General features: G+C 40.8%; 1 protein-coding gene across 3 annotated transcripts in view; it reads right to left on the bottom strand.

The window, feature by feature from the left end:
* The window catches only part of disc1 (DISC1 scaffold protein), a 132,560-nt gene extending 120,035 nt beyond the window's left edge, over nt 1–12,525 (bottom strand). For all 3 annotated transcript variants that reach the window (XM_043680132.1, XM_043680138.1, XM_043680146.1), the window contains exon 1: nt 12,188–12,525. In XM_043680132.1, coding sequence (XP_043536067.1) covers nt 12,188–12,296 — 109 coding nt within the window. In that variant the 5' untranslated portion in view covers nt 12,297–12,525. The remainder of the gene's footprint in view (nt 1–12,187) is intronic.
* Nucleotides 12,526–13,151: the final 626 nt, after the last annotated feature.

Here is a 13,151-nt window from a genome sequence, read left to right as displayed (position 1 = left end):
AGTATAAGTTCAATTCCTGTTCCAGCTGAAGTTACAATGAAGGTCCAACCTTCTCATGCGAGGCACGGTGACCCTCAAATTAAACCTGTATCAGTCATCTGTCCTGCTATTTCTCACTAATGAAACATAGTCTTGAACTATGACGATAATGTACACATCATCTTACTTCTGCACCCTCTAGTACAATTTTCAACCTGAGAGAAGATGCTGGGGAGTAGGGGGTTGGCAGAAAAGACTGCCTATGTCGTTTTGAGGTAATTAGACATTTTTCCTTTAAAACTCTAGCTCCTGAGATCAGTTACACTTGCTTAATATTTTGATGTCCACATAGCGCAAACAGTAAATCTACTGACTTGCAAAAACAGTAACTGAAATAACTCCAGAGAGGCCAATATCTCATCACCAAGTTACCCTTTATTTACACATGAACAGTTCTTGACTTTAGTACTGTCTCTTCAGAGTCAACTCTCACAGGGGTCAGTATCTCTGACATTCCCCTTTTTATGTCAGCCAGGGATTCCTGACTGGGCTGTTAATCTGGTCCAATCAGGGAACTCAGAGTCATAGAGATGTACAGCACAGAAACCAATCCTTCGGTCCAACTTGTCCATGCCGACCAGATATCCCAACCCAATCTAGTCACACCTGCCAGCACCCAGCCCATATCCCTCCAAATCCTTCCTATCTCACCCTAAACCCATGCCCTCTAGTTCTGAACTCCCCCACCCCAGGGAAAAGACCTTTTCTATTCACCCTATCCATGGCCCTAATGATTCTATAAACATGGATAAGGTCACCCCTCAGCCTCCGATTCTCCAAGGAAAATAGCCCAGCCTATTCAACCTCTCCCAACAGCTCAATTCTTCCAACCCTGGCAACATCCTTGTAAATCTTTTCTGAACTCTTTCAAGTCTCACAACATCCTTCCAATATTCCAAAAGTGGCTTAACCAATATCCTGTACAGGCGCAACATGACCTCCCAACTCCTGTACTCAATACTCTGACCAATAAAGGAAAGCATACCAAACGCTTTCTTCACTATCCTATCTATCTGCAATTCCACCTGTGATGTCCAGCCGGCTCACTTCGTTAGAATCACTACACTTGTCTTTTTTGTTCCGTGTTTAGTTTCATTTCAGCTTTTTCATAGATATCGCTCAATAGAAGGGCTATTTCATTTAATACTACATCTGTAGTAATAAAATGGTTCATCCCAGGTATTTCACAGAAAATCACTGATCTTTTCAGCAACTTCAGCATGTTATCATCTGCAAACCTAACATGTGTAGAACACCCAGATTCCTAAACCTTACTTTGGGTCTTCATTGGTTAAAGTGTTACTAGTTTTTTTTTAAAAAATGTACTCCATACAATGGATCTGTTTCTGTTATCCAGAATAACACAATACAAACAACTGAGGAAGTCTGTGACTAAAACATCCATTGCTGAGCTGAAGATTCTTACAATTAGTGCATTTCTCTGCATAATCAATATCACCACTTTCTATTTCAGAACTTGCCAGGCTGAGCATAATTTTGAAAAAAGTATTACTATTCTATTTAGAACAATTCACTGCTCATGGTAAATCAAGACACATTTGGAATACCTGTTGCCAATTCCCAGAGCATTCCTGGGGTTCACTCTGCTGTTACAGTTCTCCAATTCCTGTTGCTTGTTACAATTGCCACAGGTATCTCTATTTTTACTCCCTTTAGTTATGATTCTACTTTTTTTTTATGCTTTTGGCCTGCATCTGGGTGGACTCGCATTGCCACTATCATTGAATCTTCCATCTCTGCCTTACTGCTGATTACTCTATTTGGGTTACAAAGGCTGTTAGGAATAAATATTTTCCCACAGATATTTTTGAAGCTTCAACATCTGTTCCAAAAAGGTGATTGTTTCTTTTTAAAAATCTTATTCCAGTTAATTATCGGAACTTATCCATATTTGTTGTTACCTATGAACAGTCCAACAACGTAAAGGCAAACACAGAATTAGGAATCACGAAGTAGAGTTTTTGCAAATGTGCAGTGAGTCTGTTAAATTCTATTCTACATTCTATAGAATATCCATTCTGTTTTTCTAAATTTATCAAAGTTTGACCATGTCAAATATACATTTAACAGATCAACTTTACTATCAATTTTGTCCATAAATAAATGGCTAAACCTTCTTGAACATCCAATTGCTAAGCCATCTGATCTTGCATCTAACGGGAAGCGACAGTGTCAAGGCCGCACAGTGTATTTTTCTTGGTAAAGATAATGGGCCCAACATACTGTAATGACCATATTTTTATTTTTCTGTATTTTTGATTGTGGACTTAAATAGGAAAAGGACTGTTTTAAAATTCAAGGATTGTTGAAAGGATTACTGCACTTTTTAAAAAGCAGGCCACACTGCTGTTTATTCAAGCAATGGAAGAGATTTAGCCACAGATGTGCTCGATCCAGGGTGTTCAGCCAGCAACAAGTAGCCAAGTATGTGGAATAGTGACCAGTTGTCAATGACAAAGGTCTTCTGCCTATCAATGACTATGTGATTTGCTGTCAGGCAAATGAACAGCTTTTGGGTGTGAATGCTTGATCAGAATCAGATTTCGGGAAAGGAAGGTGCTGTACTTTTCTCTACAGTATACAAAAGAAGGAAGTCAGTTCATTTCCCCTTATCAGTTGATATAATATATGGCGATTAACCAATAAGTCAGAAGTAAGAAGCAGTCTCTCTGTGCTTCCTGCAAGTAAATGAAAGTACTTGGAAAAGGAAGATCGAGAAGCAAGTCCTGAAAAACCAAATGGATCATCTCAGGAATCCCTGTGGACATGAACCATTGCACTATCTTTGGAGTCATTTTGTCCACCCATAATACCAATTTTTCTGTTGTGTGCACATGTGTGACTCTTTTTTTTTGTTCAGCAATGTATTCCTGCAAGAAACAATTCCTAATGTACTCTACAAATTTGTTTTCCATATTATCATTGCACATCTAATTTATCCAGTCAATATGCAGATTAAAATCATATATTACAATTGTAATCCTGTTCTCATGGGCTGCCATTATTTCTTGACTTATACTTTGTCCTACAGTAAGGTAACTCTTCAGGAGCATACAGTTGATTCCCACCAGTCATTGCCCTTGACTACACTGGGATCAACATCATATCTATTGGGCAAAAGGCAGAAACTGAGACGTCTCTGAATTTAAATTCTGGATTCCTGTACTAGTCTCACTAGCATTCAGTTTTTTATCTTCTGTCATCACTGGCCTTCTCACCTAGGTCACTCTTGCTGTACCCACACTTTCTCTTGCTGTTTCAGAAGCACCACTCTTTTAGGAGCTGGTGACCATCTCCAATTCATCCTCTCTATTGCTGTTTAGATTAGATTACTTGCAGTGTGGAGACAGGCCCTTCGGCCCAACAAGTCCACACCACCCCGCCGAAGTGCAACCCACCCATACCCCTACATTTACCCCTTACCTAACACTACGGGCAATTTAGCATGGCCAATTCACCTGACCTGCACATCTTTGGACTGTGGGAGGAAACTGGAGCACCCCGAGGAAACCCACGCAGACACGGGGAGAACGTGCAAACTCCACACAGTCGCCTGAGGCGGGAATTGAACCCGGGTCTCTGGCGCTGTGAAGCAGCAGTGCTAACCACTGTGCCACCATGCCGCCCACCGTGCTCTTTTAGGCCCATGAGAAATAAGGAAAAGTGACCACATTGACATGAAGTTGGCTGAGTGACAAGGAATAGAGAGTAAGAGTAAATGATTGCTTTTCAAGCTCCAGAAGTGTATACAGTAGGTTTTTTTTTCAGACAATATCCTCTCTTGACATATTAATGATCGTGCTTGAATGTGCGGGGTATAATTTCAAAGCCTGCAGATGATACATCTAAGTTTGTATTATGAACAACGAATAGGAAATTGATAGATTTCAAGAGGTTTTCAATAGACTGCCTTAATGATCAGACAAACAGTAGACAAAATTTAACACAGAAGTGGTACATTTTGGTCAGAAGAAAAAGGAAAGGCATTACAAGTATAAAATTCTAATGGATTTGCAGGAACAAGAATATCTAGGGGGAAAACATGCACATCTTTGAAGGTGGAACAGCAGGTTTAGAAAATGGTTAATAAGGTACACTTATAAATAAAAACTTCCTTCCTCTTGTCCGTTATGCTAAGGTGTACCATTACGTAACATTGGTTCACATTCAACTAACCTAGGAGTACAATTATGGCACTGCATTTTAAGAAGGAAATCTAGGTATTAGGAATATTATGTCAGAAATGAGAAACAGAGTCTCTGGTAAAGCAGAGACTGTATTCCTTGGAAACGACAAGGTTAAAATGACTTTTGATAGAAGTGTTTAAAATCATGAGGGATCTGGACAGAGTAAGTACTGTATGTAAAACAAAAAGCCACTATAGATCAAGATGACCATAAGGCTGTGCCTTAGTTAGACAGAAAGATGACAGGTAGTGAGCTTAAACTAAGGATCACCACATATCAGGCAAGGGACAAGATTGAGAAGGCAAGACCTTCATGGAAGATGAAGATGGCAGAAAGACTTAGACAATTTAGGAAAGTGGTCCAAGAAATGGCTAATGAAATTCAACATGAGCAAATGTGAGGTCTTGCACTTTGGAAAAAGGATACAGGCATGGACTATTTTCTAAATAGTGAAAAAATTCATAAAGCCAAAGTACAAAGGGTTTTAGGAGTGCTAGTCCAGGATTCTCTAAAGGTGGACTTGCAGGGGTTTAAGGGTCTCTGAAAAGGGGATATGGCTAAGTATCTTGTTAAATGGTGCACCTGGAACATCAAGGGAAGTCATTTGCCTGTTAAAAGGAAAAAAGTGCTTTCTCGCCTTTAGAGGGAAAGGGTTGACATCGCTTTGTTGCGGGAAACCCATCTTGATGATGGGGAACACCTGAAATTACAATAGGGGGGGTTATGATCGGGTATTCTTTTCAACCTTTGCTACTAAAGGGGAGTGGTGGTACTTATCCAGAAAAATCTTCCGTTTACATTATTAGAGTAGGTGAAAGATGAGCAGGGATGGTTTGTAATACTTAAAGTCCTGATACAGTGGGAGGAATATGTCATTTTAAATGTCTACTGTCCTCCGGCCCATCCCCTCAAATTTTTGATTAGTGCTTTCTCTAAGCCGATGGCTTTTGGAACACGGCACTTCATTATAGGGGGGATTTTAATTGTCTTTTGGATCGGACAGTGGACAGGATGTTTTATGGGCCCCCAACTATTTCTTCGCAGGCCAAGCAGGTGGTTATCTTATGCGTAGAATTGGGGCTGGTGGATATTTGGAGATGTCTTCACACTACCAGCAGGGACTTCACCTTTTTTTTTCAAACCCACATAAATGTCACATGAGGATTGACCTCTTTCTGGCTCCCTCGGCCCTTCTGGGTTCGATTATGGGTTGTAAAATTGGGAATATAGCTATCCCTGATCACGTAGCGGTATATTTGGAGGTTAAGGCCAAGAGTGAAGGGCTAGGTGAAGCACTGGCATTTGGACCCTTTTCTCCTTAAGGATTTCAAATTTGTGGAATAAGTTTTGAAGGAGTTTCAGGAATTCTTGACTATCAACTCAGGCACGACTAGTAGTCCGTCTATGCTATGGAGACTGCTAAGGCCTTTGCTAGGAGATTAGCTATTTCCTATTTGGCCAGAAACAACAGAAGGAGGAACAGCAGCATCTACTTTAGACACAGTTGAAAGCCGCCGAGGTGGCACATTTTGCGCGGCCTTCGGTGACTAAGCTACAGTGGTTCACAGCCCTCTGGGCTGTCTTGAATTCAATACTGACACAAAACGCAAAGAAAGAACTTGCTTTTACTAGACAAAGGCTGTTTGAATATGGGGATAGGCCAGGGAAGTATTTAGTGTACCTGACTAGGAAAATGTGTGCTCCTCAATCCATTACTGCAATCAGAGACCGCGCCGGGGTCCTTACATACGTTGCTATAAAGATTAGTGAGGCTTTTCGGAGCTTTTACTCTGAATTGTATTGGTCTGAAGGTTGCGAGGACAGAAGGGCTAAAATGAGAAGAATCTGAACCTCCTTGGGGTAACCTTGGAACAGACCTCTCTCCTTAATGCCCCCTTGATAGTTTACAAAATACAGGAGGCAGCTAGGCAACTTCAGAGTGGAAAAGTGCCTGGCCCTGATGGTCTCCCAGGTGAGTTTTATAAGGAGTCTATAGGGATTTTGTCAGGGCCGATGTTGGAGATGTACAAATCACTCCTATATGTATGAATGCCTACCACCATCTTTGAGAGAAGCTAATATTTCCTTAATTCTTACGAAGGGGAAGGTTCCTGAGGATTGTGCCTCATACAGGCCCATCTCTCTATTAAATTCAGATATTAACATTCTGTCCAAGATCCTGGCACCGAGACTGGAAAGGGTATTGCCCCATATTATTAAAGAGAACCAGACAGGCTTTATAAGGGGCCGTAGGTCCTCTAATAATATTAAAAGGCTGCTGAATATGGTCCAAGTTTGTCAGCAACGATCGATTCAGGGATTGGTGATTTCCTTAGATGCAGAGAAAACATTTGACCGGGTGGAATGGCCCTTTTTTTCCATGTCTTAGAACAGTTTGGGTTTGGTGGAGTCATTGCTAGGTGGGTGGAGGTTTTATATCGCCACCCTCTGGCCGCGGTCATCACCAATGGGGTGAAGTCTGGGAATTTTAGGATTGTAGGGGTAGTCGGCAAGGCTGCCCCTCTCACCGTTGTTGTTTACGTTAGTGTTAGAGCCGCTGGCAATGGTCATTTGTCAGAAAGTCCACAAAACTGCTCCAGAAGTGGGATCGAGGGTACACAAAATTACACTGTATGTGGATGACGTCCTTCTGTTTTTAATCGAACCCGATGACCTCCATACTCCATTTGACACAATGTATCAATTCATTTGGGGCTACTTCAGGATATAAGATTAACCTTGCAAAATCAGAGGCTATGCCTTTGGGGAACCTTAAGGATGTGCCAGAAGTTGAAGGTGGCCCTAAGTTCCCTTTTAAGTGGTCATGGGCAGGGTTCCGATACCTAGGCATTTTTATTACCCCCAAGTTTGATCTGTTATTTCGGACTAACTTTGCTCACTTGCTCAACAATATTAGGCGAGGTCTCCAGAGATGGGAGGCTCTTTCGATTTCATGACTGGGCCGAATATCTCTCATTAAGATGAATGTTCTTCCTTGTTTGCTTTATCCCATGCGTATGCTCCCTATAATGTTTCCCAGGTCAACGCTGCAGGTGGCTTGGTTCCTTTGTCTGGCATCGTGGGCGGTCCCCCTTCAAACCTACTAAATTGGAGTTGCCTCAAGGAGGGGGAGGAGTTGATTTCCCAGACATCGGGAGGTATCAATTGAGTTCCCTGCTGTCATTTGTCTGTGATTGGGTTGGTAACGATCAAACTCAATATGGTGGGATATTGAGACCTCCCAGGCAAAGTGCCCTCTTATTAACCTGTTGTTCATGGATAAGATGAGGGCAGTTATGGACCACTGCCGGAACCCCATTGTCATTAGTACAGTCACTGCATGGTGGGCGATGCATCAGAGTGAGGGTTGTTTATCCAAGACTTCGCCACTTACACCTATAGTTGGCATGCCAGGGTTCCTACCAGGGATGATGGATTCAGGGTTCAAACTATGGGCAGCGAGAGGAGTTTCTAGTTTGGGAGACTTGTTTGAGGGGGGAGGTTAAGACGTCTTTTGAGCAACTGAGCCACAAATATGGGTTGCCCAGCAGAGATCTTTTCCATTTTTTTCAGGTTAGGGATTTTATTCAGAAGACGACGATGCTTCTCATTAAGCCCTATAAGCCCAATACAGAGAGATTTGTTGCTACGCTCCACAAACACCCTTTTGGTTAGTGCCCTCTATCACCTGCAGGGTGGCAGGGCCTGGCAGGATATTAACTGGTTATGAGGGGTCTAGGAGCAAGAGATAGGAGTGGAGATCTCTTCTGAAACATGGGAGAATATATAGGAGAATACTTGAAAGATCTCAATCTGTAATAGGACATGCAGTTAAAAGTTCAGTACAGGGCTCATCTGGCACCAGAACGTCTGGCAAGATTTTTAAAAAAAGGGCATCTTCAATGTGCCCCAAATGTAAAATAAGTGTACGTACTCTTACCATTGGTTCTGGACATGCCACAGGCTCCGTGTTTATTGGAGGACTGTGGCGGGAGAGATAGGGAGGGTATAGAGGACTGAAATCAAAGTAGACCCGATATCTCTCCTCTTAGGTCTACCAAATTTACCATCTTTAGACGGGCATGAGAAGAAACTATTTAATATTCTTGCATACTGTGCACGGAAGAATAGTCTGATGAATTGGGTGTCTGAGAACTCACTGGGCTTGCTGGGTTGGCAGAAATGAATTATGGAACACATTCCCTTGGACTTTTTTTTTACAAACATGGTGCACCACACAACAGACCATTTTTATAAGAAATGCAGCCCTACTTGAGTTATTTGGATATAGATTTGTCAATTATCTTAACTCGGCATTTGTTTAAACCAGGATGGTTAGATTTGTCAAGCCCCTGGGCCCTGGAGAGGGTCGCGTTAGTTAATACAGGTATATATATACACACACACACACACACACACACACACACACACACACACAATGCTCCTTTGTTTGGGAGCTTTGCGCCAAGCACAGCTGTTCTGTATTTTGTGGGTTTTTTTGTTTTATTTGCTTTTTTTTTGGTGTTGCTTTGCACAGTGTTAGGGTTTGTTTTGTATTATAGGGGAGGTTAGTAGACAGTAGTTGTATTGTAATTTGTGGGGTTTTTTTTTCCCTTTTCATTATACTGATATTTGTTATTGATTGTATTTTTCAATAATTTTATATGTTTGTAAAGTTTAAAAAAATTTGCTAATAAATATATTTACAAAAAAAAAACACCTGTTGGTCTATAACCTCATGTTGTATCATTTTTAACTTTGTACACCCCAGTCCAACACCAGCATCTCCAAATCATAGATCATGTTGACTGTCAAAGTCTTGTCCCCGCCAAGAGTTACAATGTCTAAAACTAGGGGGGTATGCATTTAAGGCGAGGGGGGGGGGGGGGGGGGGGAAGAGTTCAAAGGAGATGTGAGCAGCCAGCTTTTTACACAGGGAGTGGTAGGATTCTGGAATACTCTGGTAGGGTGTTCGTGGAGGCAGATACAATAGTGGCATTTAAGAGATTTTTAGATAAACACATGAATATGGAAGAAATAAAGGGAAATGGACCAATAGCAGACAGTAGGGATTAGTTTAATTTGGCATCATGCTCTGCACAACATCGTGGGCTGAGGGGTCATTCCTGTGCTGTACAGTTCTATATTCTAACACATTTACAAATTTAAAGTACTTTGTGATGAAAACACTTATGTTAAACTAACAATAATCCTAGCTATATAAAATTTCCACAATGATTTACTGTAGAGTGCATATTTACTTCCCTTATATGAATTCAAAAGAAAAAGATAAGTGCCTTAAACTCTTGGTATGACTGTAACTCTATTCTTGAATTGCAATGCATAATTTAATATTCATTGGCTATTCACTCTAAATATGTCTGATAAATATACAATATTTTGGAAGGATTTTTCCTATTTGTTACTTTGAGGAAACCAGTTCCTTTACTGCTCCAAACACTGAAATCTATTTTACATCCTGAAATTTTATTTATTACAAATCCTTTTTTTTGTAAATGAATAAGTATTTTGTAGATTTGTATAGGTTTTCAGGTAATATCATGCTTTGATGGACTTTGATTAACTTCATTAATAGGGAATGTTTGATCCAGTTAACGTCAAACTCACCTGTGATCACTGCAAATACATTTTGGAAGTCCATGCCTGGCACCCTGGAAACTGTCACGATGCCTACATCCTTGATAATTCTCAGGTTCCTGCTTCATTCCAAGGGCCAGATGCTTTACTAAGAGACAACAGCTACCCACCCACTCCTATCATGGCTCCATTTCACAACCCTCTGATCGAGACTGGAGGTAAATACAATGCAGCCCATTCTTTCATTGGAAGGCAACAGACAACCTTAAATGAAATTCCCAGCACAGAAATATTTGTGGATTTCTTGCAACACATTAATGACTGATTGCGCCACATAATCCTTGTTATGTTGTACTCTGGACAACTGGACCAGGCAAAATGGGGATGGACAATTAAGGAGATGTGACAGCGGCAACATTCTGTCAATAAGAAAGAACAGGATGTTGAGCAAGAGGAACATCAACTTCACCATAATAGAGTGAGGCAGTGTTGGGCACAAAAACACCTACTTAATATCCACTTCCAATGGAACTGAGTTGGGTGAAGTCATCACACATTAACTGTAAATGTTGGAAATTCAAGCAACCCCTACTTATTGTCAAATGCAAAAGTAACTTGTTCTTTACTTGCTATTAGACAATACAAGTTACCTTTCAGAGCAGTTGGAAGGCTTCACAATATCTGATGCTTTGGCTTTTAAAATGACAACCACCGAGGGGAAGCACATGGATAAAAAGTAGGAAGTGATCAAAAAAAGCAAGCTTAAGTCTGAATCAAACCAAGATTCAGTTCCTAAAGCTACTTCCAGTCCAATTCTCCCTCCAGTGTGGAAACAGGCCATTTGGCCCAGCAAGTCTACACAAACCCTCTGAAGTGTATTCCACCCAAACTCATTCCCTTACCCTATCATTTTTACATTTCCCCTGATTAATGCACCAAACCCACACATCCCTGAACACTACGGGCAATTTAGCATGGCCAATTAATCTAACCTGCACATCTTTGGAACATGGGAGGAAACCGGAGCACCTGGAGGAAACCCACACATATGCGGGGAGAATGTGCAAACTCCACACAGCCAGTCACCTGAGACTGGAATTGAACCCAGGTCCCTGGTTCTGTGAGGCAACAGTGCTAATCACTGAGTGACCGTGCCGCCTGACTGTCAGAGATGCCGTTCAGTTTAACTCCAGCAATTTATTGGAGAAAGTAATCAAAATTGGCAGCTATTTCAAGAATGGGAATTAGTCAATAGTGCCTAATTCTAAAATAATAGTTAACAGTGGACTTTCCAACATAAAAGAACAGCTGCATGGAAAAAGAGAAGGCTGAAAAGACTAGGGTTTCAAGAACAGATTCTTACGTAACCATAAGTAGTTGTCACGGTCAGCTTTGTGCACAACGGTTCATACAAATCTAGAATGGGAGCATTCAGTGAAAGGCAAACTTCTAGGAAGTGCAATTTCAGTTACCAAGTTAATTATTATAAGTTAATTTGGAAATTACATCATATGGCAGGTGCAGAAGACTACAGAGGTGACATTATCGCACTTACATATGAGTAAATTAGTTAAATCTTTTCTTCATTGTAAAACACCAGATAGCGTAATTATAATATTGAAACCATGCCATCTATGATGTCATTTAAGGCAGTATTTTTGGAATCATTGCAAATTAAATGCAATATTATCTACTGTAGTTCACTGATGCAGGTTCTGTACAGAGTATCAGGATGCATGTAATTACTATACAATTAAATGCAGTTTACTACAAAAATATTGTGAAAATAAATAATTTCAAATTTGTTTCCAACCACATACATGCAAAGTTAAGAAATTATTTAAAATAAGTACAAACAGATGTGACAAATGTAAACAGTAAAGAGTAATCATAATAGCAAAAATCCTAAATAAAACTTCAAGTACATACATATTTCTATTAAGAGAAAATATTTTTCTTCAAATGTACAAGCTTCTTCAAATGTAAAGCACGGAATAAATTCCCCAAGCTCCCCGATGTGGCTGAACTTTAAAGGAGAGAAGGTCCTACATTCAAGCCCTCATATTGTAGTTATCTCATCTTAACTAAGTTGATAAATCGGACGTTGCAATTATTCGGCGTCCATGGGGTGGGGTTCAGGGAATCAGCAGTTATCCTATCTAACTTAGAGACGAGGCTAGGTCCAAAGGCAATTCAGTAACAGGAATCTGGTACTGAAACCAATCTCAGACGGGTATAGGGCGTGGTTAAAGAGGAGAAAAGAGCCCCGGCCACACACACAAACGGTTAACAATTACTTTTAAAACTTTGCGAAGAAACCCGTTCTCTATTATGAATCATACCTCTTTTATGCGGGTTTTGCCCCCGCGGCCCAGGATCACTTCTAGAAACTGATCTCGGCCGATCGGCGAAGGGTAACGACTCGTGTACTATATCCATTCCATCGAACATTATCAGCTGGAACGGCCGAGGCGCGAGCTAACGGCCCCCACTGACCTAACCTCAGTCCCGCGCGACGTTTCCGTCCGCGCCGCTTCGGCAGCTCCTCCTGCCGTTGTTGTCCGTTCGATTTGATTGTCGCGCGAACCTTATCGAACCGCCCACCTCTAATGGTCGCAGAAACCCCGAGTTTCCCGCAGGCGGCCACGGTAAATTAAGAGAGACGACAATGTCGTGTCCTGTCAGCTCCTTCTGCCCTTGTCGAGATTTAGGGAAGTGAGCGAATCAATTTTTTTTTACACAAACGCAATGGCGAGTTTATTATTGGAGCTTCGCAAAACGGTTAGGAAGTTTTCGGATTTAAATTACGATACTTTTGAAGGTTCTGTTTGTGTATTTGGAGGATTAGTACTTTGGTTTTTAAGTGCTTAAGCGCCTCACCCTGTCAAAAGCAATATGATTATATGTTACTATATTTGAAAATAAATCTCACTTTTACTTTTGACCTGAATTTCCTGATGTAACATTGCGGAATTGAACATGTTTAAGTGAAGAACGGATTTTTTTAGTAAGGTGTATTCTGGAATGAACGCATTACGTGAGAGAATGGTGGTAAAGCTTGGTACCTGTTTCGAAAATCGGAATGGAATATATAGAGGACAAATTTACAAGGCTTTGAATAAAAATAAAGAAGTGGAACCAATTCGATAAATATTTTCGACAACATACTATTGTATAAGATAATGATTCAGAAGACGTTTTCTTTTAATTTTAGAAGTGCTTTTATGCACCATTGAAAGGTTTCTATTTCGGAGTTTGAGGTTTTATGAGAATAGTTCTGAAAGTGAATCCATGAACAGGAAACAT

This window comes from Chiloscyllium plagiosum, chromosome 3 (assembly GCF_004010195.1).
Source record: "Chiloscyllium plagiosum isolate BGI_BamShark_2017 chromosome 3, ASM401019v2, whole genome shotgun sequence".
Classification (NCBI taxonomy): Eukaryota; Metazoa; Chordata; class Chondrichthyes; order Orectolobiformes; family Hemiscylliidae; genus Chiloscyllium; species Chiloscyllium plagiosum.
The sequence above is the reverse complement of the archived record's forward strand: the minus strand, read 5'-3'. Positions and strand labels throughout refer to the sequence as shown.